We start from the raw sequence: 23,663 nt of genomic DNA, 5'->3' as shown, positions 1-23,663 counted from the left end.
TTTGCTGATGTTAACACGGGAGACTCTATTTACACACCACTTTCCCTCTCAAGGCAAACCACTTTTAAAGACACACCATAAAGAATTTGCAAAAATAAATATTTTTCTCATCACACACCACAAATTTATATATTTAACCTTACTCACACACCGATCGACAACAATATACATACAAAGGTCCATCTTTGCCCCCACACAGCCACACACCCCACACCCACGATATTCATCTCCCCCTCCATTCTCTATTCACATCGATGAACACCATTGCTGAAAACACTCATCAAGACGTCGTTGGTGGTGTTGCTGTTGAACAGATGTAAGTTGTTCGATTGTAGTTTGTCGAACATATGTAATTTGTTCAATTGTAGTCTGTTGAACAGATGTAAGTTGTTCTTCTATTCGATTATAGTTTGTCGAACATATGTAATTTGTTCAATTATAGTCTGTTGAACAGATGTAAGTTGTTAGATTGTAGTCTGTTGAACAGATGTAATTTGTTCGATTGTAGTTTGTCGAACAATGATATATCATTCACCTCTAGTTAACCGAACAACGATTTGCCACTCATAAATGAAAACGAAGACGAAAACAACAAAAAAAATAATCTTTTTATTGCTCCATTGTTCCGAATGAGAATTGTCAGATGCATCATTCATTGAATCCAATCAAAATCTTCAATAATACTATATTTTTGATTATTTGTTGAAGGGTTTTTGATTTTGGTTTTAGGGTTTTTGGATTCTTGGCAGAGAAGATACATAATGAACAAGTTTGAAATTGATAATTTATATTATATTGATTCTTGTCCTTTATGGTAAATACACAAATGAGGTGTATCATAACTTGTCCTCTACAGTCATTTCACTTAAGGCTAAAATTGTAATAAAAAATAAATTAATTAATTATTTGTCTTGAGAGGGAAAGTGGTGTTTAAATAGAATGACCCTATCAATACACTTCTGTAATGGTTTAGTTCACGGCAAGAGTCAAATTGTTACGCGAATATAAATCTTTAGGGACGAGATGTAATTTTTAAAACTTTAAGAATATTTATAATTTAGTCAAAATTCAAGAGCTATATATAATTTATCCTAAATTATAAAAGAAGAAAAAAAAAAGTTCACATTCGAGACGAACTTCGACAAAGGTTGAGAAGAGCAAGAAGGGCTGTCTTCGGAGTCGGAGCGTAGCACGAGAGGCGCGACGACGGAGGAGAAGGGTAGTAAATATCCTAGACTCCCCTCGCTTCTCATTTGCTTTGTAGCTCTCTGCGCTTCGCGCGGCTAGGGTTCTGCCTATGTATCTCTCTCCGGCGATCTCTCTGGTTCAGTAAGGTTAGAGCTCTGCTCTGTTTTCTTCGATCTCGTGTTCCTATATATGTTGTTCGATATTTATAAGTATATTTTCTTGTTGATGGATTTGGAGTGTGTTATTGTTGAATTGTTTGATTCTTTTTGTTTCTTTCCGATTTTGTTTAATTAATCTCTTATGTTGTGGATCGATTGAAGTATAGATGTGTCTCAGTGTGAATTGATGGAAGTATTAATGGATTTGATGTTCTATAGCAATTGCCTTGAGGTATTTTCATATGTTTCCATTATTGAATCTTCCCTTTTCTGCTGAATTTATGTGTAAAGATACTCATGGATCTATTAACTATATATATACACGTATGAAGAGATTGGGATTAATGCTCTTTTGGCTTAAACGTAAGCTCACATCATTGAATTGTGGTATTAAATTGGAAGTCTTTGATGTTTTGTTGTTTCTGATTTATTTAGTTAATTCACACACACACACACACACATATATATATATATATTTATTTATTTTTATTTGAAGTGACCCCATTTGATGGGACTTCAGGCAAGGCAAGGCTTGGTTTGGTTTGGTTTGGTTTGGTTCAGTCATATATTTTTTTGAAATCAACATGCCCTGTACCTGGCTCTGTTTGCTGGAAAGATTTTCACCTTCTGACTTTTGCTTCCCTCTTGTAAAATTGAGGTCAAGCAATAATATATATATATATATATATACATGTATACATATATATACTAGGAAAAATGAACCTAACAGACAGTGTGTGCGCTCATTTGATGTATGTAGTTAATTTTTTCCAAATCTTTTATATGTAAAATCTGCCAAATCCACAACAATTACTTACTATAATGGATTCCATATAAATTTCATTATGGGCAAATTACACCGGTGATCCCTACCCTTTGTGTCATTTTGGTTTTTATACTTTCAATTGACTTAATTTTGACTCTTATAATTTTAAATTTTATGTCAATTTGATCTATTAGATAATATCATTAGTGTTGAGTTTAGCAAGTTTATAATTTTTTTATGTACATATTTTTCATAAAAAAATGCTAAGAGTTGTAATCAATTAGGTCAAATTGAGACAAAATCATAAATTCAAAGTCAAAATCGAACCAATTGAAATTACAGAGACTAAAATGAAACAAAGATCTCTTCCATTTGTTGCTAGGAATGGACTGAGTTTGGTTGTAGGTTGATGTACCAAGTGAAGGTTGTTCCAGTTAGAGAGTTTGTGAACAGCCTCAACTTCAGGAAATCATTCTTTCCTATTTCGCCACATTGTATAGTAAACCTGACAATATATTTATCCAAAAAAAAAAAAAAAAAAATAGTAAACCTGACAATATGCTCAACAGTAGAATGATTATCTTTACCAGAAAATAAAACAAAATCAGGAACTTTGTACCCTCTAGGAAACTCGTGGGCTTTGTTGATTGCTTCTGGATAGGGTTTTCGATAGATGGGCCTGCTAACACGCTTGAGTGTAGGACTGAATTGCTCCTGAATGAGATCCATGACCTTATCCTTGTTCATGGCCAGATTTAGTTGATATGCCCCCTGATAAGCTCCATGTGGTGGTTGATTGTAGAAGGTCTGACCTCTTGGTTCAGGAATCGGAACAAAATTCTACCCTTTTTGTTCCGGAATCGGAGCATAGTTATGCCCTATCAGTTCAGGAATCGAAGTAAAGTTTTGTCTATTCTATTCTGGAACAGTGAGCAAAGGGTTAAGTTCTAACCAACCTCCTTGGGGCTGAGGCTGACCGTTTCGCATAGGCCTAGGAGCAACTCCTTGAGCATTCTGTTGATGTTGTTTCTGAAGGTTTTGGTTCTAGAAGTTCTGATTCGAGTTCTAGAAACTCTGGTTCTGAGGATTCTGATGTTGTAGATTCTGGGGGTTATGAGGAATCTGGCCATCTTTGATTTCATACGGTTGAAACCTAGGAAGTTGTCCAACAAGTTCAACGCCGCCCCCCCCCCCCCAACCCCAAGTTCAATACCTTGTCCTCCTTGCCCTCCAAGCATGGGGTTATTAGAGGAAGAGGCTGGAAAAAACTCCTGGAGGTGGTTGAGAAGTACCAACTGACCTGCTTTGAGGATTCTGTTCTGCAAGAGTATTAGTCAGTTCTGTTGCAAGTAGAACTAGAGCTAGTGGGGGCCGTAGAAACCCTGTCTCTAAAAGTTGCCATCATGTCGGTGATAGCTTTTACGAAATTGGTCTGGGATTGCCTCATTTCTTGTAACAGAGTGACCAAGGAATAAAAGAGTTCTTAGGACAACTCTTTCTGTGTTGGTTGTGATTAAGTAGTTCTTTAGACTTTCTGCCACATTGAAGGCCCTCTTAGGATTGCGTGGCATTCTTGAAGGCCTGGATTGTTTGGATCTTGGGCTTTCAGGAGGCGACACTGCTGACTGGCTTATTGCATTCTCCCTCTACCTCTACCAACCATGATAATGTGTGATAAAGAAGACATCTAGCGTCCCATTGGACGTGCCAAAATTGTTTACCACTTAGAAAAACAATAGGGTGAACACGTAGGCTGTGTTTACTAGGATTTGGTGCGGGTGTGCCAGGACTTGTGGATGTAGTCTAAGGTTAGGAATGTTTGGATATTTTTGACTTCTAACACAGAGAAATGATTGTGTGTGGTTCAGAGGAATTGCCACATGTTCGAATCTTGCCTTAATGAAGAGAACTTTTACTAAATTTGCTAGGTGCAAAAGGTAACTAAATTAGAATTGTACTTTCATTGATTGACAAATGAAGTACAACAACTAATCTAAGGATAATTTGGATAAACAACTAATTGCTTGGAATTGAAATTGCTTGAATGAAAGACAAAGCTGTAAGAAGCTAAGATAAAAGTTATGAAAAGCTAAGTTGAATTGTAGATAGACTCTTGGTAGAGTTCTTGGTGCTAGATCACTTCAAATGTTGGCTTTAGAGTCCTTTTTATAGTGTTGGGATACCCCCATTTTTGCTTGACTGCTACGAACATGGCAGCCCTTCCTTGTGGCAATTGTCCCGTGATCCTTGGCTTGATCCTCAAGTATAGCAACCAGTAAACCACTAACGGCTAGTATCCCTCCTTCGTAGCTTTGAATTAATCCACCAAGCTCCCCAAGCTGCCACGTGTACTATCCACAAGAAACCTAAAATCCATTATGCAGTACTTGGGGAAAACGGTTCCTTGTAGCCTATTTGTTGATTTGCCAAAACCCATTAAGTCCCACGTGTGATCTCCATGAGCAGCCGCTTAGCAAGAATCAAGGGATAAGGCACCTTTTTAGGGAGATGGGCCTCAACCAACTCATATTCCTTGGGAAACGGTTGAGGTCCTCCATATCTTCCAAATCTAAATTAATTAATTAACCCAACAACTTGGTTGACTTAATTAATTAAAATAAAATTAAAACCCTGGCCACCATTTTGCCTTGATGGGTCCCCCACAAATCCTCAACTCTTCATCTTCCATCACCATGTGGCATTTCATAAATTGGGGAATTGCCACGTGGCAATTTTTGCTAAAAAGGGTACAAACAAATATATCTATTGATTCGAATATAAGAATCTAACTCTTTCTCAAAAAAGTGATTCAAGAAAGAATGAATCAAACATACAACTCATGCATTTGAATATATACAAAACAAATCATGCATTTCATATACCAATCATGCCATTAACTTATGAAGTTGTGTAATTAACTTGAAATAAACCCTAGCATGTTTCTTCCTAGAACCCCTACCTTTACGCGAAGCTTTCAAACAAATAATGGGAAATGAGGTAGGAAAGGTGAATGCTCCAAGAACACATCAAGTCTTGAAGTTTTGATCTACAAATCCAACACCAAAGTGTGTTTCCAAACTCACCAATCACTCTCTAAGTGTTTGTTTATGGTTTCTAACTCACCAAATCACCCAAGGTCCAACAATGGTAGAACTAGGGTTAGAGTTTTAAGAGCATGCAAGGAAGAAGATGAAGAAAATCCCAAAAAAAAAAAAGAAAAAGAAAAAAGAGAGAGGATGACAGAGCTCTCGGTGTGGGTAGGGAAAAATAGGGAAAGTTTCTTCTCTTTTTCTCTCTTTGGCTTGTGTATAACTCTTGCAAAAGATGACAATTTAACCTCTTAATTAATCCAACTTAAACTTTAATCCAAAGGCCCAAAATACTTCTAGCTGTAATGAACTCAATCACAACCCTCCATTTTGAATAATTATACATATATAATAGGACCATATAGGTTAAAGTGTGATTGGCACAACAAATGATGCCTCATTTTGTCACGACCCCAACCTGCCCTAAACAGGATGGTGCAGTGGTCAGCTAGTGGTCCTTGACTACCAAAGACCTAATTAAACAAAAGCAAGTTGGACACTTGTAATAGCTAGGGCAAAATTTTCAATTACAAGTGCGGAAGCCATTATTTCTTATATTGAATCCATTTGAAACATTCATCCAGAGCAGTGCATAATTATATGAAATGAAAGTATACATTCCTCTTGGGTTATTGTCTTGCTTTATTGCATGTTCTATACATCAAAAGTAAAATACAGTACTTATGACATAACTTTACAAAACCAACAGAAGCATAGGATACCAACTTCTAATCAACTTTTCTTGGTAATTGAGCTCTTCATCACCTACATATACATATAAGGGAGAGGGGTGAGCCATTGGCCAGTGAATAGTAATATAGTAAAGCGGTAAATGAATGAACACCAATGAGCTTTATAAACATAGCATCAAATCATAGTTTGAACATAGCTTTAACTTGAGCAAGACATTGCATAACCTGGCTTGCAAACATTTACATAATGATGAACATATCAATGATTGTAAGGTGCTTAACTGGCCCAGATACCGGCTAAATGACACACCTGAAGGTGGCAAGGTGAGCTTGGCCATCAAGACATGATTGGTTATTCCCCAAATATTGGGTCATGATCTGTGTAAGTAAAGGACCAAGTTGTGTAAGGAAATGGTATAAAAGAGGAAAAAGATGAGACAAAGAGGAGAGAGAGAGAGGGCTGGCTGGTTGACCCCTTGTGGACACCAATTTTTATACATTTTGCATTAATTAAAGGTTTTGGGCTTCCCTCCAAAATCCTAGCTCAAAACAATAAAGTTTGGATACATATATTATACGTTTTCTATACTAGAATTGCTTGAAATTCGTAGGGATAACTACAATAAATTACACACAGATAAATAACACAAAATTAATAATTACTGGCCTCAGAGAGCTCATGTCTTGAATCTCAAATTGAATTGATCCTGCGTGTGCGCATAATGAGACAATTTGTGCATTAGAATTCCCTGTCATGGGTCGAATCAAATTCGATTTGTCTAACATGCTACCATGAGGCTATGCGCTTACTTGAGATATCTCTGTTTTTGCTCATTGATTGGAGGTTGTCTTGCCTAAGTTGGGATTGCTTTGATCTTTTTGCAAATGAGCTTTCTTTCTTTTTATTTGGATCAGTCATTTCAAAAACTCTTTTCAAAATGCAAGAGATCAAAGTGTTCTAAAGTAGGTGATTCAGTTTTCCTTGTTTGCTCCATCTAGTAAAGTTAGCATTAATAATAGGAACATGAGCATATTTTGGTAATGAATCTCATATAAAGAATTAGTAGAGGCCAATTTTTAATCGTGTGAGTGGGGGTGCTCAATTCATGACCTTCCCTCCTCATACGTAAGTTCCCAAGCCAAAACATTCTAGTTATGATGGACAGTGCGAGTCAAGGTTTCCTAATTTCTCCAAAAAAATTAGGTGTTGACTTTAAGTCCAGTGACGTGGTCCTGGTTTGGCATTTCTTGTGATTAGTAGATTTTCTATGGATTTGCCATATTTGGACCCTCATTCGTTTCCCGTTGTACATTTGTAAATCAGACGGGGAGTGAATTGTCAGGCGCATTCCCCTTTTCGAGGAGATCCCGCAGCTATCATAGAGGATCTTACGCTTGTCTCTGATCTTGAGCTTTTGGATTACTCGGACTATCAGATTCCTAATTTGAGCGAGTATTAGGACTTCACGTGTTTTAAATTATATCAGTGTCTCCATAATTTAGTATTGTGTGTGTGAAGTTGAGTGTTCTTACAGTGAGATCGTGAAAGGTTATGTTTCATTTATCTCTGTAATTGTTAAGCTTTATAAGTGTAACTCTAGTTATGTTGACTATCAGCCCGTATAACTAATTACTAGTTTATTTAGTTTGTATATGAGAATTAAGTTAAAAATGTCAAATATTAGGTTTCGGTGACGAAGTCGTGCATAATTGTTCTAGTTTTACAACTGGAAAATAATTTTTGTTTACCAATTTTCTAGAAAAACTAAAATAAAAAAATCAAATCATTACCAAACGGGAACAATAATGACATTTCAATTTGTTGACAATAATGGTTAATGATACGGTTATTATCAAGTGTGCTTCAATTTTATTTTTAGTCCGTACACTTCAGTTGAAATATTAGAAAATGTTAATGTTTTCATGTTAGTTTTTTTTTTATTTAAATTTTTTAATTTTTTTTAAAGATTTAAGTGTAAAAATGTGTTTTGTAAATACGCTTTATAAAAAACTAAATATGTATTTACAAAATCTGTTTTGCACAGTGATTTATAATTTTCATAAGAAACATGTTTACAAAACTCGTTTTTGATTAATAAATGTTTGAACATACCTTAATAGAAAACATGTTTGAAAACACATGTTTATTATAAGATCATTTTATTATTATTTTAATCAATCTTATAATAAAAAAGAAGTTAAAAGCATATTTTCAAAACCTAACGTAAAATCGGAAAAAACATAAAAAATGTATTCGAAACCCATTTTACTAGCAATAAAGCAAAAATTCACCCATTAAAATTGTAGGAATGCCGTAAGCTACAGAAATGGGCCAAATGGGGGAACCGCAAGCTCCCAAACCAGAACTCATCGACAAGAGCTTGAAGAGGTCAGTGGCCTCCAAAGTCGTCATTTTAGCTGACCTCAACGTTGATGCCCCTGAATCTGACGGCACTGATTCCTTTCCTGACCCCATCCTCGTCTCCGCCTCCACTTCAGATGTTTCCAGGTATGTTATGTTACTTTTCCCCTCGCCTCATCAAGTCATTTCTCAATTCCTTTTTTTTTGGGGTTCTTTGGTATGATTATAAAAGCATATGCATTTCGTTCTTTGGTACATAAAAAATATTTTTCTTGTAAATTGATTTTACACAGGAAAAATGTTTTATTTTTGTTTTTCGGCGTTAAACTTGAAACAAAAATATTTTATTGCCTAAAAGAGAAATTTTGATTTAATAAAGTATCATTTGACTTTTTAGTGAGCTAAGATATTTATTTAAAAAGGCTAAATGTGTTGAAAAAGTAGTAAGAGTCAACTTTGTAAAAATTGACTTACGGAATTTTAAAAAATGTCATTTTTGGGAATATGATGCAAAAATATTTTCCTTAAAAAATGTTTTACTTATTGTTTATTCAACCAAACAACGGAAAATGAGTAAAAATTTTTGACAAAAACATTTTACGTCCTCGATGTCATCTGATGTTTTCCCGAAATGACTTTTGAAAACTACTCTCTCTCTCTCTCTCTCCCTTTTCCACATTTTGCTGTTTAGGTTTAGTGGGACTGATTCGCTGGTGTTAACTTCTGTAATACTGAGGAAAGAAAAACATAAAAGATGAGTTCTTGCAACATTTTTGAGGCTTTGTTAAGCAGATTACTCGTTAGATTCAAAATTTTGAGTTTTCTGGACCTAACCAGGGAATTGTAACTATTGCAACAAATTGCAAGCAAGAAAAACAGGGACAATGTATTTACTCAACAAATGACATTACAAAAACTACCCCCACATTACAATTCAGCTCCTTTTTATAATCTCCTCAACACCAAGATTAACAACTAACCTTATCTATCTCTAACTGCCCAAACGACCACTGTCCAATTCTCATCCCTCTAATACGGCTTCTAACTAATCAAATTGACAAAACTACTAACAAATCCTAGCTGAAACAACTAATTGTGATCAATAAAACGACAACATCATTTTAAAGTAATGAAACAATGCTGTCCCACTGTGCTCTTTATTAGCTTGTAACATTTTTCTATCTACATTTTCTCAGCAAACAAGCAGAAAGAAAGCAAAATTAATAGATTAGGTAGGATTTGGGAGTATTGATCAAAGTGCTTTTTGTTTTTTATTTTTAATATACGTATAAAGAGGATCGAAGTGCTTACTTGCAGACAATGAGAAATGAAATTGAATTTTCACAAGTAACGACTATTTGCGTGTACTATAATGTATAGTATGTGTGTATATGAGTGTGTTGCTGGGGAGAATACAATTTCATGTTGTGTTAGTCAATTTACTGTTTTTAATGGTACTGGTAGTTTGAGCTATTGTTATTTTTGCAGTTAATTTTTGACAAAGATTCATGTGTTATGTAGGTTGGTTAGTGCGGAAAGTAGTCAATGTAAAGGCACTTTAATGAGTAAAGATATTGATATTGTTGAAGGAGAAGGTAAACAGTTAAAAAAGTCAGCAAAATGCCGTCCAAGGATTGGTAAGGTAGAGTACCCTCTTGACTGTGGAGCTGATGCAGATGCTGATCAGCATGGTCAGGGGGTCTCCTCATCACGCGAGGAAAAAGTGAGCAGCCTTAAAACAGTGAGTTCCCTTGTTACCCCTTCATTAATTTAATTTAATTTAATTTTTAATTTTTAGGGAGGGATTTTATTAATAAAAGAGAAGAAATGAGAATAGGACAAGTTGTCCACTTCAAGTCCAATAATCATTACGCCAATTAATTCCAAAAACAAAACTCCTATACATCACAGATCGCTTTCCAATATCTAGAAATGAAAAAGAACAGTACCCCTTTGAAAGCTGAAGAAATAGATTCCCAAAATGAGACGTCCAATGACACGTTCTCCCACTAGTCGACATCCGTGAACTTATCCTAAACAATCATTGCATTCCTTTACAACCAAATGCCCAAAAAATAGCGAAGATTGTACATTGCCACAACACTTCTGCTCTCTCTTTTTTGAACCAAGTGCTTTGAAATCAAATCGAAACATATGAGCAGATTCTCCCAGAGTCACTCACTGTGAATCAGCTAATAAAGTTAAGTGGTTCCATAGATTCAATTCCCCACTCCTACACATAATGCACCATTGAGGACAAAGATGGCGATTGGGTCTCCTCGATTGTAGAACATCATTTGTCAAGGTACTTCCATGAACCAAGGACCACCTAAAAATTCTCACTTTGAGAGGCGTAAATGCTTTCCATTTCGTTGATAAAATGGCAATGATAAAACATTGGATTTATTGACTATTTTATCAAAGAACGAATAAACTTGAAAAGATGGACGAGGGATGAATGAGCCAAAGCCGCTTGTCTCTTACATTTGGAGCCAGGGAAACACATTCAAGCAAAGATAACAAAGATGCCCATTCCAGATTCTCCCAATTACTTCTAGAAAATTTTAAGTAACAAGAAATTGGCACCACACTAGAAGATGCCAAAGAAGCAATGAAAGCAAAATGGGACCTAGCCACCTTATAAGAACTTGAAGCGCCATCCCCTGAACTAGAAGAACTTGAGACGCAGTTTTCATGCCTCAAAAATGAAGAAACAAATATGGGCACCTTGTTCGATAGAATCACTAGAAACACCTAATTCTTCAGTATTGATTGAGTTAGACATCTTCTCACAAACTCCATCCTTGATGCGTTTCTTGTAGGTTGTTGGGGTATAATCCTCTTCATGAAATAAAGCATTGAAATCCTGATCAGACTCATCATCTTCCTCCTGTTCCTTTCCTTTATAGTTTATATCATCTTCCAATTTTGAACTCTTAGAACCATACTCTTCCAAGGCATGCAAAACCTCTTGAGGATCAAATTGTGCATTCTCTAGATTTGAAATCAATCTTCCAATCCCTCCATCATCACCCAAAATCTCATTCCTCGCCATTGAATTTTTAGTCGCTTCCTTGTTGAAAGCATAGGCTTCTTTTCTTTGATGTCCATCTTGAAGTAGTTCTCTTCTGGCTCTATCAACAATATCCCCCCAATCAGGCTGGATCTCCTCCAAGTTCAAGCTCTCCATTCTTAACTGGGATTTGCCAAACCTACAAATTGGGCCTCACCTTTCGTGAAAACTTTCTGTGAGTCACCATGAGAGTTGTCGCCATCAATCACTCCAATACCTTCGTTGGGATTTCCCTCTTGATTCTCGTATTGTCAACATTGGTAACATAACCTTTGGATCGTCGACTGAGTAGCCCTAACTGGAGAACCCATCAGACCCGATCTTTCCTTTGACCTGCCTCTTTCTTAGAATTGAACCCTGCCTAGATCCAATGCCCCACTTGTCTGTGCTTGGCTTGCTCTTCTTAGACCTTGTGAATAGGCCTCAAGGTGATTTTGGGCCCTAGTACATAACCCCTTCTTCTCTTTAGACACTATTGTGTCCAAAGCTTGGTTTGAACTTATAGTTAGATGTTCTTGAATTATGAGACTGGACCTGAGAGTGAAATTGGGCCATGTCCATCTTTCCATTTAGTGCAAAGTTTTCAAAGGCGCAGTTGAGGTGCACCTCAAGGCGCATGTTGAGGCGAGGCACAGCAGAAACGTACTGATGCATGTATTTTTAGGCATGACTCCAACTATGTGCAAGCCTCAATAGCATAGGCGTACGACTCTCTCACCAAGGGGGGGGGGAGGGGGGTTGGGGGGTTCGGGAGAGTCCTGGCCCCTACAAGCTTTTGGGAATACGCTATATATTAGGCATCTTTTATATATTCTCATGGTTTTGCAGTACCTGGCCCCTCCAAATTAATTTTAGCCATCCATTCCTTGTCTAGGTGACTGGCCCAAAAGATCTCCACCTTGCATTTTATCTTACTTTTTGTTGTTTTTCGTAGGTACTCTATACTCTCAAAGGAGTTTATTAAACAACCCATTCTTCATGTACTTTGGATCAGCTTTATACCCTTAAGAAACCAGCTTTATACCTTTTTTTTCATTATAAAACAATCGAATTTTTCATTTCAATTAGTTTAGCAATCTTACAAACTCAGAAAAATATTTAGAAAAAATGAAGAGTCTATATTCATTGTAAGTATGACCTGCATCTCATTAATTTTAAATTTACATCACATATACTTTCTGGATAAAATTCAAGGTTAATTTTCTCATTTCATAACATTGTGTTTCTTTTTTCCTTACCTCTGTCCCTTTTTAGTCTTTTCCTTCTCACTCAGCAACACACATCTTGATATTGCTATGATTCACATTCATTCATCACTGATTTACATTTTTATGACTTTAAATTTCAAGACATGCTATATTTATCACCACATTTATTTTAAACGTTTATTTTATTTTCTATATGTATTTATATAATAATGTAATGTGTATATGTGAGGCGTATCATATTAAAAAAATGATAGAACCCATCATGCTACATGAGAAGTTACATAGAATGTGAAAAGTATTTAATATATAACAACCCTTTTTTCTTTTGTAGTATGTAAACAATTATTTATATTTATTTGGTTCAAACTTTATTACAAACAAAATTGATCCAACTAAATTCGTTTGCCTGGTGGGACTTGTCTCGCTACCATTATTTTGGGCCCCTCAATGATCCAGCCCTGGCTCCGCCCCTGTCTCTCGCATTTTTTGCGCTTTTAAGCTTTCAAAGCTTTTGATTTAAAAATAAAAAAACAGATACAAAAGGGAGAAAAATGAAAACTTGCTATATACAATACTTCGATTAAATAGGATTCGAATAAAGAGAAGATATAAATACCATGCGTGGACGATCGATCTCAGTAAATTAGAGTCCAAGTTCCAATCTTAGTTGCATGAAGTGGGAGCGGGAGCAGGAGCCGGAGCGTGGAATTGTAGACATTTCAAGAATTGTTGGTTGGGAGCATTTGTATATATTTTAAATAATATATAAAAATATATTGTAAGATTATATTTTTTTCTCTAAGATAATGGAAATATATTTTTCAAATATATTATTATATGAATATGAGTTAAAAAGTTGTCCCAATAATTTTTTCATATAAATTTATAGATCAAACACATGGATATAAGTTAAATTCCAACTCCTTAATTAGTATTAGGCCCAAACATGAGAAGCTCATGTAAAAGCCAGTCAACCCAATAGCATAATAGTCCTTTTTGGGGAATCTAACTTTTTTTGGTAGTACAATTATTGCACTTTAAAATATTAATTTTCTAAAATTACCTTTTGATAGTGCATTCTTTTGGAAATATCAATTGTCATAATTGTACTTTTTGTGTTAATGAATTTAAAAGAAGGGCAAAATAGGAAATTCATGTTATTTTAGTTCTTGATTTTTGAAAAGGACTAATATTTTGGGACAATAAAAAATGAAATAAGGGACTAATATTTTGGGACGGAGGGAGCAATTTTTATTATAAGGCCTATGTTATTAATAGACTGAAGTGTAGCCTAATGTCACGACCCCATCTTGCCCCATATAGGATAGCGTTGTGACTGGCCAATAGTTCTCAACTATTGAAGGCCTAACAAGACAAGACTGGACTTACAATACTTGGGGCTTATGCAGAATCATTTGTCCATTAATTACTAAGAGTCCATTCAAAGCATGTGCATAAGTCATGAAAACAAGCATACATCCTTCTTGTATTAATATCTTATATTAGTACAAAGTCCAAACAACAAAAGAAAGGAAAATACAACATCTGATACAAGTTTACAAGCCAAAGCACATATACAATGCTGTCTTCTTAAGGGTACATCTCTCGAAAGAGCAAAAACAAAAGCAAAAGGAAAGACTTCTAAGTCGACTTCTCATTAGAACCCTGATCTTCTTCATCACCTACATACATATGGGGGAGAGAGGTGGGTCATTGCTTAGTGAATAGTAATATAGTAAAGTGGTAAATGAATGAACATCGATGATCTTTAATAAAACCAAACATGGAATCATAGTTTGAACATAGCATAATTTGATCATGAAAAAACAAAGCTTAACTTGCAAGCATATATGATGAACATTCCAAGGGCTTCGAGAACATCAAGACCCACACAAAGGTGGCAAGAGGAGCTCAGTAAGCAAGAGGTTATTGGCATGATTTCCCAATAGCAAAACATGTTCCAAGGTGTCATCTTAATACATGATACAAGAATATAGGATGTTCATTCATGACAAAACAATAGCTTAACTTTCATAAACATAGCATAGGTTTGCATTTGAAACATAGCTTACTAAACATAACTTTACTACACTACTACTTACAGACGGCTCTTTGAACGAAAGGGTTTTCCTCCGTGTTAAGTATTATTGTATAAGGGTAGTTAAGGATAGTTATGTCTTTTGTTCCTTTAGTCTTTTATTATAAGTATGTGTAACCCTAATAGGTTTATGAGTGTGAATAATATACAGTTCTCTTCCTTTTCTTTCTTTTATGCAAATCTAACATGGTATCAGAGCATCATCTTCCTTCTTGAAGATTCGTTTCTTTTTCTTGTTTCTTTCGTTCTTCCTTGTACACAGAAAAAATCAGAAAAAAAAAAAAAAAAAATCGAAAAAAAAAAAAAAAAAAAAAAAAAAAAAAAAAAAAAAAAAAAAAAAACTTTATGGTCGAAATTTGATGGGTTTTCACCCTAGATTTTTATTTTAATTTTTTGATGAGTTTTTGAGTGTTTTTCCAATTTTTGTTGATTTTTGGAAAAAACGATTGATTTTTTTGGAAGCCCCTGCTGCGGCCTGTTTTTGGCTGTTTTTTCCCTTCCTCCCTCTACCTTGGGAGCCGACTGGGACTGATCTAGGGTTGGGAGGACTGGTTTTGATGATTTGGCAAGCTTTCACTCTATTTTTGTCAATTTTCCTCAGTTTCAGCACGTTTTCTCTCAGTTTCTGACTGGTTTTGGTCTCTCCAGCCCCTGTTTCGGCTCTGTTTTTGTCTCTAGAGGTAACTATTGTCCCTAAGTTGAGTTGGTAGATTGCCTCTGTTGGTTTTTGCTGTTTTTCGACTGGTATTTGCTTTTTTCCTATTGTGGGCATTTAATTTTCAATGGCTGAGGGTGAGACTAAGGATACAATTAGTGATGAGGGTGGCCTCCGTCGTGTTATGACTCTTACCGACAATCCCTCTCTTCAAATTAGTCCTGTTAAATTGGATGGTTCCAACTATTTGATTTGGTCCCGCTCATGTGGTCTTGCTATTGCTGCTCGCCGTTTGACTGGCTACATTACTGGTTCTCTTCCCCTACCGGATGGTGATGCCTCACTCCATACTCAATGGATTTCTGAAAATGCTCTTGTTATGACTTGGCTCATCAACTCTATGCAGCCCACTATTAGTCGGAGTTTCCTTTTATTAGATACTGCTCATAAGATTTGGACAGCTGCAGCCCAAATGTACTCCCAACAAGGTAATGATGCACAGGCGTATGAGTTGAGGAAGAAGCTTCGGAGCTTAGATTAGAAAGATAGATCACTCGCAGTCTACTATGCTGAGTTGAGTAGTTTGTGGCAGGAACTAGACTATTACCAAAGCTTCCAGGCTGTTTGTTCTCAGGATGCCACGTTGTTTCAACAAACCGTTGAGAAAGAGCGTGTGTATGACTTCCTTGCTGGCTTGAACTTGGAGTATGATCAGATTCGCGTCCAGGTGTTGGGTCGTTCACCTTTTCCCACCCTACGCGAGGCTTATGCCCTTGTCCAGCAAGAGGAGAGTCGCCGTAGTGCTATGGTACATTCCTCTATTCAGGATCGTTCTGCTTTAGCTGTTGCTCCTCCTCCTCGGGCTCCTCGGCCTAGTCCAGTTCAGTCTGGGAGTCAGGGTACACTGGTTGATCGAGATCGCTTGAAGTGTGATTATTGTGGGAAAGACAGACATGATCGAGAGCATTGTTGGAAACTGAATGGTCGCCCTACTCGGGGTCGAGGTCGTGGTAGTACAGCTCGACCCCAAGCACATGTGTCCGAGATTGCTGTGAGTCCTTCTGAGCCCAACACTCTTTCCCAGGATGAGTTACACACTCTCAGACGTTTGATGGCTCGACTTGACTCTCCTTCTACCACAGTTTCTTCTACTTCTGCTTCTTCCAATTTTGCCAACACAGGTATTCCTGCTAGTGCTCTTAGTACCTTATCATCGCCTTCTTGGATTATTGATTCCGGTGCCACCGATCACATGACAGGTGCCTCTAGTCTTTTCTATTCTTATTCTCCTTGTTCCGGCCGAGACAAGGTTCGAGTGGCTGATGGCACTTTATCCTCTGTCTCTGGCAAGGGTTCAGTTCATTGTTCATCTTTGCTTTCTCTTTCCTCTGTGCTTCATGTTCCTACTTTTTCCACTAATCTGCTTTCTGTTAGTAGTCTTACTACTTCTCTAAATTGCTCAGTGACATTTTTTCCTACTCATTGTGTCTTTCAGGACCTGGCTACGGGGAAAACGATTGGCAATGGTAGAGCACAAGGTGGGCTGTACTTTCTGGATGCCGTTCCTCCTGTCGTCCCATCTCAAGCTCTCAAGTGCACTATTGGCTCCTCTCTTTCTCTCCTTCATCAGTGGCATCGTCGTTTGGGTCATCATTCCTTTAATGTTTTAGAGAAACTTTTTCCTTCTTTAGTTCGTGATTGTCCTAGGAGTATTTTTGGTTGTGATGCTTGTGAACTTGCAAAGCATAAACGTACTTGTTACCCTTCAATTAATAAAAGAAGTACTTTTCCTTTTATGCTTATTCATACTGATGTGTGGGGCCCTTCCCCTGTGGTTTCTACTTCTGGGTATCGATGGTTTGTTACTTTTATTGATTGTTTTTCCCGTGTGACTTGGATTTACTTGCTTCGAACTAAGAGTGAAGTTTTTTCTTGTTTCCAAACTTTTCATAAAATGGTGACCAATCTTTTTAATGCTCAAATCAAAATTCTTCGTAGTGATAATGGGACTGAGTATGTTGATGGAGTTTTTCGGGCATACTTAGAGGAGCATGGCATTCTTTATCAGACTAGTTGTGTTGGTACTCCTCAACAGAATGGGGTTGCCGAACGCAAGAATGGCCATCTTCTTGAAGTTGCTCGCTCTCTCTTGTTTACCATGAATGTCCCTAAGTCTTTTTGGGGTGATGCTGTTCTTACCGCTGCTTACCTTATCAACCGTATGCCTTCCAGTGTCCTCCAATTCCAGATTCCTCTTCAACTGCTTCCTGTCGCATATCCCACCTCGTCTCTTCCTCCTCGGGTGTTTGGGTGTGTCTGTTTTGTTCATTTGCAACCTCGTACTCGTGGGAAACTCGATCCTAAGGCTGTGCGTTGTGTCTTTATTGGTTATTCTGCTACTCAGAAGGGTTACAAATGTTATGATCCTCACACTCGCAAAGTGTATGTCAGTATGGATGTCACTTTCCGTGAAGCTGTGTCCTTCTTTCCTTCTCCTCCGCCATCTCCTCCGGGGGAGAGTAGTGGTATGGATGAGATTGCGGATGAGGAGATGGCCTATCAACACGAGTTGTCTTTTTTCCTTCCTAGTCAGCGGACTATTATTTGTGGTGAGGGGGAGCCTAATAGTTCTCTTGATGTGGAGCCTGACATTAGTGGTCGTTTGGACAGGGCTGATTTTAAGACTTATTCTCGACGTCCGAAAGAGCAAGCATCTCTTGTGCCACCAAACCCATCATCATCCCTCATGCCAGTTCCAGGTAATGCATCTCAGTCTATCCCTCTACCTGTAGTTGAGAGTCCTGTTGTCAATGATTCGAGTCTTCCTATTGCTCTTAGAAAGGGGGTTAGGGCATGTACTCAACACCCCATTTCTAAATTTGTGTCATACGATTCATTGTCTTCTACATATCGTGCTTTTGTTTCGTCTTTGTCTTCTGCATGTATTCCCCAGGGTTGGACAGAAGCTATCAATGATCCTAAGTGGAAAGTAGCTATGGTAGAAGAGATGCAAGCTCTAAGCAAGAATAACACTTGGGAGTTGGTTTCTCTTCCTAGTGGAAAAAAGCCTGTAGGGTGTAAATGGGTGTTCACCATCAAGCAGAAAGCAGATGGAACAATTGAACGGTACAAAGCACGGTTAGTGGCCAAGGGATTTACTCAGACATATGGAATTGATTACCAAGAAACCTTTGCTCCTGTGGCGAAGATGAATTCCATTCGAGCTATTCTCTCATGTGCAGCTAATTTGGGATGGCCTTTACAGCAGTTAGACGTGAAGAATGCATTTCTCCATGGTGATTTGGAGGAGGAGGTATATATGGATATACCACCAGGATTCTCATCTCAGTCTACAGTTGGGAAAGTTTGTAGGTTGAAAAAGGCGTTATATGGTTTAAAACAATCTCCTCGGGCTTGGTTTGACAGATTCCTAAAGGCTATGTTGAGGTTCGGGTATAAGCAAAGCAATGCAGATCACACAATGTTTGTCAAACGTCACGCAAATAAGGTAACTGTGCTTATAGTGTATGTGGATGACATAGTTGTGACAGGTAATGATGAGGAAGAAGTGACACATCTTAAGATGCTGTTGGCCAAGGAATTTGAGATCAAAGACCTTGGTTCATTGCGGTACTTTCTTGGGATTGAAGTTGCCAGATCTGACAAAGGCATCTTTCTTTCTCAGCGAAAGTATATTCTAGATCTTCTTGAGGAAACTGGCATGTTAGGCTGCCGACCTGCTGATTCTCCAATTGAGGCTAATCACCATCTTTGTAGTGGTGTTGGTGATCTTGTGGAGAAGGAAAGGTACCAGCGACTTGTTGGAAGACTTATATATTTATCCCACACTCGTCCAGATATTGCCTATGCGGTTGGGATAGTGAGTCAATTTATGCATGAGCCTCGTGCCCCTCATTTGGATGCAGTGTATCGTATTTTGAGGTATCTTAAATCTGCTCCTGGAAAAGGGATTTTATTTTCCAATCATGGTCACTTGAGGTTGGAGGCATTCACAGATGCTGATTGGGCTGGTTCTATAGATGACAGGCGATCTACCTCCGGTTATTGTGCATTTGTGGGGGGAAATTTAGTGACATGGCGTAGTAAGAAACAAACAGTGGTGTCCAGATCTAGTGCAGAGGCAGAATACAGGGCTATGGCGCATGGTACATGTGAATTGATGTGGCTCCAGTCCTTGTTGAATGATATTGGGTTTGTTTGTAGTGAACCATTGACACTGTACTGTGACAACAAAGCTGCCATTAGTATTGCTCACAATCCTGTTCAGCATGATAGAACCAAGCATATTGAGATTGACAGACATTTCATCAAGGAGAAATTGAATAAGGGTTTCATATGTATGCCTTTTGTGAAGTCTGCAAATCAATTGGCTGATGTCTTTACTAAGGGTCTTAGTAGTAAAGTTTTCCATCCTATTTGCTGCAAGTTGGGCATGAGAGATATCTTTGCACCAACTTGAGGGGGAGTGTTAAGTATTATTGTATAAGGGTAGTTAAGGATAGTTATGTCTTTTGTTCCTTTAGTCTTTTATTATAAGTATGTGTAACCCTAATAGGTTTATGAGTGTGAATAATATACAGTTCTCTTCCTTTTCTTTCTTTTATGCAAATCTAACACTCCGAAATGCTTAACCTACATAAACAGGCATACAAGTGTTGATGAGGCGTAATGCAAAGTAACTTAGGTTCATGGAACTCTAGTTTTTCTTCTCTAATGAAACATATTTTAAGCTGGTTTCTAAGCCTTATTCATTTCTATTTTGAGTTTCAAAAGAGTATAACGAGGTCCGGTGCATCAAAACTAGCAAAAAGGATGAAATCGAGTAAATGTGTTGGCAAATCCGCTTGTGCGGATTTGTTAAGCCTGGAAAATCTGCTTGTGCGGTTCGAGACAGTGACCTCTATCGATAATGTAATTTCAATACGCTCATGTGGAATTTTTGGCTGCACGGGCGGTTTCAAGCAAGCAAAACGGGTTAGTGTGTGTTCTTGGTGTTTTCTTCCATTCTCTCCATTCCAAAGCTTCAAATCTTAACTCTAGAAGTTCCAAAACATGAAAAAGGCGTTATATGGTTTAAAACAATCTCCTCGGGCTTGGTTTGACAGATTCCTAAAGGCTATGTTGAGGTTCGGGTATAAGCAAAGCAATGCAGATCACACAATGTTTGTCAAACGTCACGCAAATAAGGTAACTGTGCTTATAGTGTATGTGGATGACATAGTTGTGACAGGTAATGATGAGGAAGAAGTGACACATCTTAAGATGCTGTTGGCCAAGGAATTTGAGATCAAAGACCTTGGTTCATTGCGGTACTTTCTTGGGATTGAAGTTGCCAGATCTGACAAAGGCATCTTTCTTTCTCAGCGAAAGTATATTCTAGATCTTCTTGAGGAAACTGGCATGTTAGGCTGCCGACCTGCTGATTCTCCAATTGAGGCTAATCACCATCTTTGTAGTGGTGTTGGTGATCTTGTGGAGAAGGAAAGGTACCAGCGACTTGTTGGAAGACTTATATATTTATCCCACACTCGTCCAGATATTGCCTATGCGGTTGGGATAGTGAGTCAATTTATGCATGAGCCTCGTGCCCCTCATTTGGATGCAGTGTATCGTATTTTGAGGTATCTTAAATCTGCTCCTGGAAAAGGGATTTTATTTTCCAATCATGGTCACTTGAGGTTGGAGGCATTCACAGATGCTGATTGGGCTGGTTCTATAGATGACAGGCGATCTACCTCCGGTTATTGTGCATTTGTGGGGGGAAATTTAGTGACATGGCGTAGTAAGAAACAAACAGTGGTGTCCAGATCTAGTGCAGAGGCAGAATACAGGGCTATGGCGCATGGTACATGTGAATTGATGTGGCTCCAGTCCTTGTTGAATGATATTGGGTTTGTTTGTAGTGAACCATTGACACTGTACTGTGACAACAAAGCTGCCATTAGTATTGCTCACAATCCTGTTCAGCATGATAGAACCAAGCATATTGAGATTGACAGACATTTCATCAAGGAGAAATTGAATAAGGGTTTCATATGTATGCCTTTTGTGAAGTCTGCAAATCAATTGGCTGATGTCTTTACTAAGGGTCTTAGTAGTAAAGTTTTCCATCCTATTTGCTGCAAGTTGGGCATGAGAGATATCTTTGCACCAACTTGAGGGGGAGTGTTAAGTATTATTGTATAAGGGTAGTTAAGGATAGTTATGTCTTTTGTTCCTTTAGTCTTTTATTATAAGTATGTGTAACCCTAATAGGTTTATGAGTGTGAATAATATACAGTTCTCTTCCTTTTCTTTCTTTTATGCAAATCTAACACTCCGAAATGCTTAACCTACATAAACAGGCATACAAGTGTTGATGAGGCGTAATGCAAAGTAACTTAGGTTCATGGAACTCTAGTTTTTCTTCTCTAATGAAACATATTTTAAGCTGGTTTCTAAGCCTTATTCATTTCTATTTTGAGTTTCAAAAGAGTATAACGAGGTCCGGTGCATCAAAACTAGCAAAAAGGATGAAATCGAGTAAATGTGTTGGCAAATCCGCTTGTGCGGATTTGTTAAGCCTGGAAAATCTGCTTGTGCGGTTCGAGACAGTGACCTCTATCGATAATGTAATTTCAATACGCTCATGTGGAATTTTTGGCTGCACGGGCGGTTTCAAGCAAGCAAAACGGGTTAGTGTGTGTTCTTGGTGTTTTCTTCCATTCTCTCCATTCCAAAGCTTCAAATCTTAACTCTAGAAGTTCCAAAACATGAATAAATGATATATTATTCATGAAAAACTCATTTGAATGCATGCATGAATGTGTTACCAAAAAACACTAATACCTAAGCGAATTATTTATTGATATGCACGTTCTGAAACATGTATACTTTCGTTCCAAAATGGTAAATTTAGTGATCCGAAGAAATCTCCAAAATTTGTTTTAATATATTTTCTTAAATGTTATCTTAGGAGGAAAAAAATCAAATATAATGAATTAAAATCTAAGGTGACTTAAGTTTTGACAACACAAGCATAAAAAATAATATAAATATTATTGGATTCGTAATAGTTAAAAGGAAGCTACTCTAGAAGTACCTTAAATTCTTAAGCGTAATATATACAAGTCTACCACTATCGTACTGCATTTTACATTCCCGTTCCCGTTCCACGTACTGAAATGATCCACGTTCCAGGGAGCATATCAAACCATCCAAAAACACGATTTTGTTCAAGAATTTCTCAACCTAGTTTCTTTCTTACACTTTCTTTCATTTCTTCATTTTCAATCCTTCAAAACAAGATTTTAAGACTTCAAAACATGAATAAATGATGTGGGTTTTGTAGAAAAACATTCATATGCAATGAATTCAAAGTTTAAACCAATCAAAACATGATTTTCTTGCAAATTCTTCAATCCCTTTTTATTTTCCAAAACTTTTTCCAAGACTCTTAACTTAAATCCTTCAAAACCTATCCTAGATGATTTTCTAGCTAACAATAATAAAAGATGGAGGGTAGGATTTCTTACCTAGAAATAGTTTTTCCTTGATTTTCCATGCTTAAATCTTTAAGTTCTTTTGATTTCTTCCTTTTTCTCTTCTTTTTCCTCTTGTTCTTGTTCTTGTTCTTGTTCTTGTTCTTCTTCTTCTCTAGCTTCCTTCTATTCTTCTCCAACTTTCTCTATTATTCTATTTTGTTTGATGAAAATTGAGTTGTGTGTTTGCATCACCAAAAATTAATTAGTTAACTAACCAAGCTTAACTCTAATCAATCACATTTAGTCCTTAATCTCCATTAGTCTATTAATCCTACTTAGGCTTTAGTTAATCCTACTTAACTCTTGCTAATCCTATTTAATTTTTAATTTAGTACTCATTAAACTCTACTTGTTATACTAAGATCATTAAGCTCCTCACTTAAGGTATTGTGAATCATCTAAATATTCAATATCTAAGTTCAAGATAACTTCCTTAACTCAACACAAAACTAATCAGTGTGTTTGGTTTTAATTTTCTGAATTCAATTTTCTGAAGATTGAGTATTTTGTTTTTCGTGTTTTTGTTTTTGTTTTTAGTGAATATTTTTAAAGTTTTACACAATTTTTTTACTTTTTTAGATGCACCTTTTTTAGATGTATCTAAACCAAACTAAACCAAACCAAGCTTTAAGTCCCATCAAATGGGGTCGGCTACATAAATCCTTCTTTTCCATGCGGCTCTATCAAATGCCATTTCGTTAGTCAAATAAAGTAAATCCATATCTCTATTTACAACGCTAGCCAACATTAATTTAAGCCTACCCGGTCCCCTAACATTTCCATCTACCGTCACTGTATCGCATCTCTTCACTACTGCCTCTGTTAGTCTC

At 37.1% G+C, this 23,663-nt stretch overlaps 1 protein-coding gene across 4 annotated transcripts in view; it reads left to right on the top strand.

Moving 5' to 3' along the window:
* Window positions 1–1,078: 1,078 nt before the first annotated feature.
* Window positions 1,079–23,663, top strand: part of LOC114285271 (tetratricopeptide repeat (TPR)-containing protein) — a 46,903-nt gene continuing 24,318 nt past the window's right edge. Inside the window, exons 1-3 of one of the 4 annotated variants that reach the window (XM_082909070.1) lie at window positions 1,079–1,334; window positions 8,201–8,402; window positions 9,777–9,996. In XM_082909070.1, the coding sequence (XP_082765196.1) occupies window positions 8,221–8,402; window positions 9,777–9,996 (402 nt within the window). In that variant the 5' untranslated portion in view covers window positions 1,079–1,334; window positions 8,201–8,220. The remainder of the gene's footprint in view (window positions 1,335–8,200; window positions 8,403–9,776; window positions 9,997–23,663) is intronic. The other 3 variants (XM_082909071.1, XM_082909072.1, XM_082909073.1) reach the window with 3 other exon arrangements.

This window comes from Camellia sinensis, chromosome 15, assembly GCF_055761805.1.
Source record: "Camellia sinensis isolate YWXY chromosome 15, ASM5576180v1, whole genome shotgun sequence".
Classification (NCBI taxonomy): Eukaryota; Viridiplantae; Streptophyta; class Magnoliopsida; order Ericales; family Theaceae; genus Camellia; species Camellia sinensis.
This window is presented reverse-complemented; position numbering and strand designations above follow the sequence as displayed.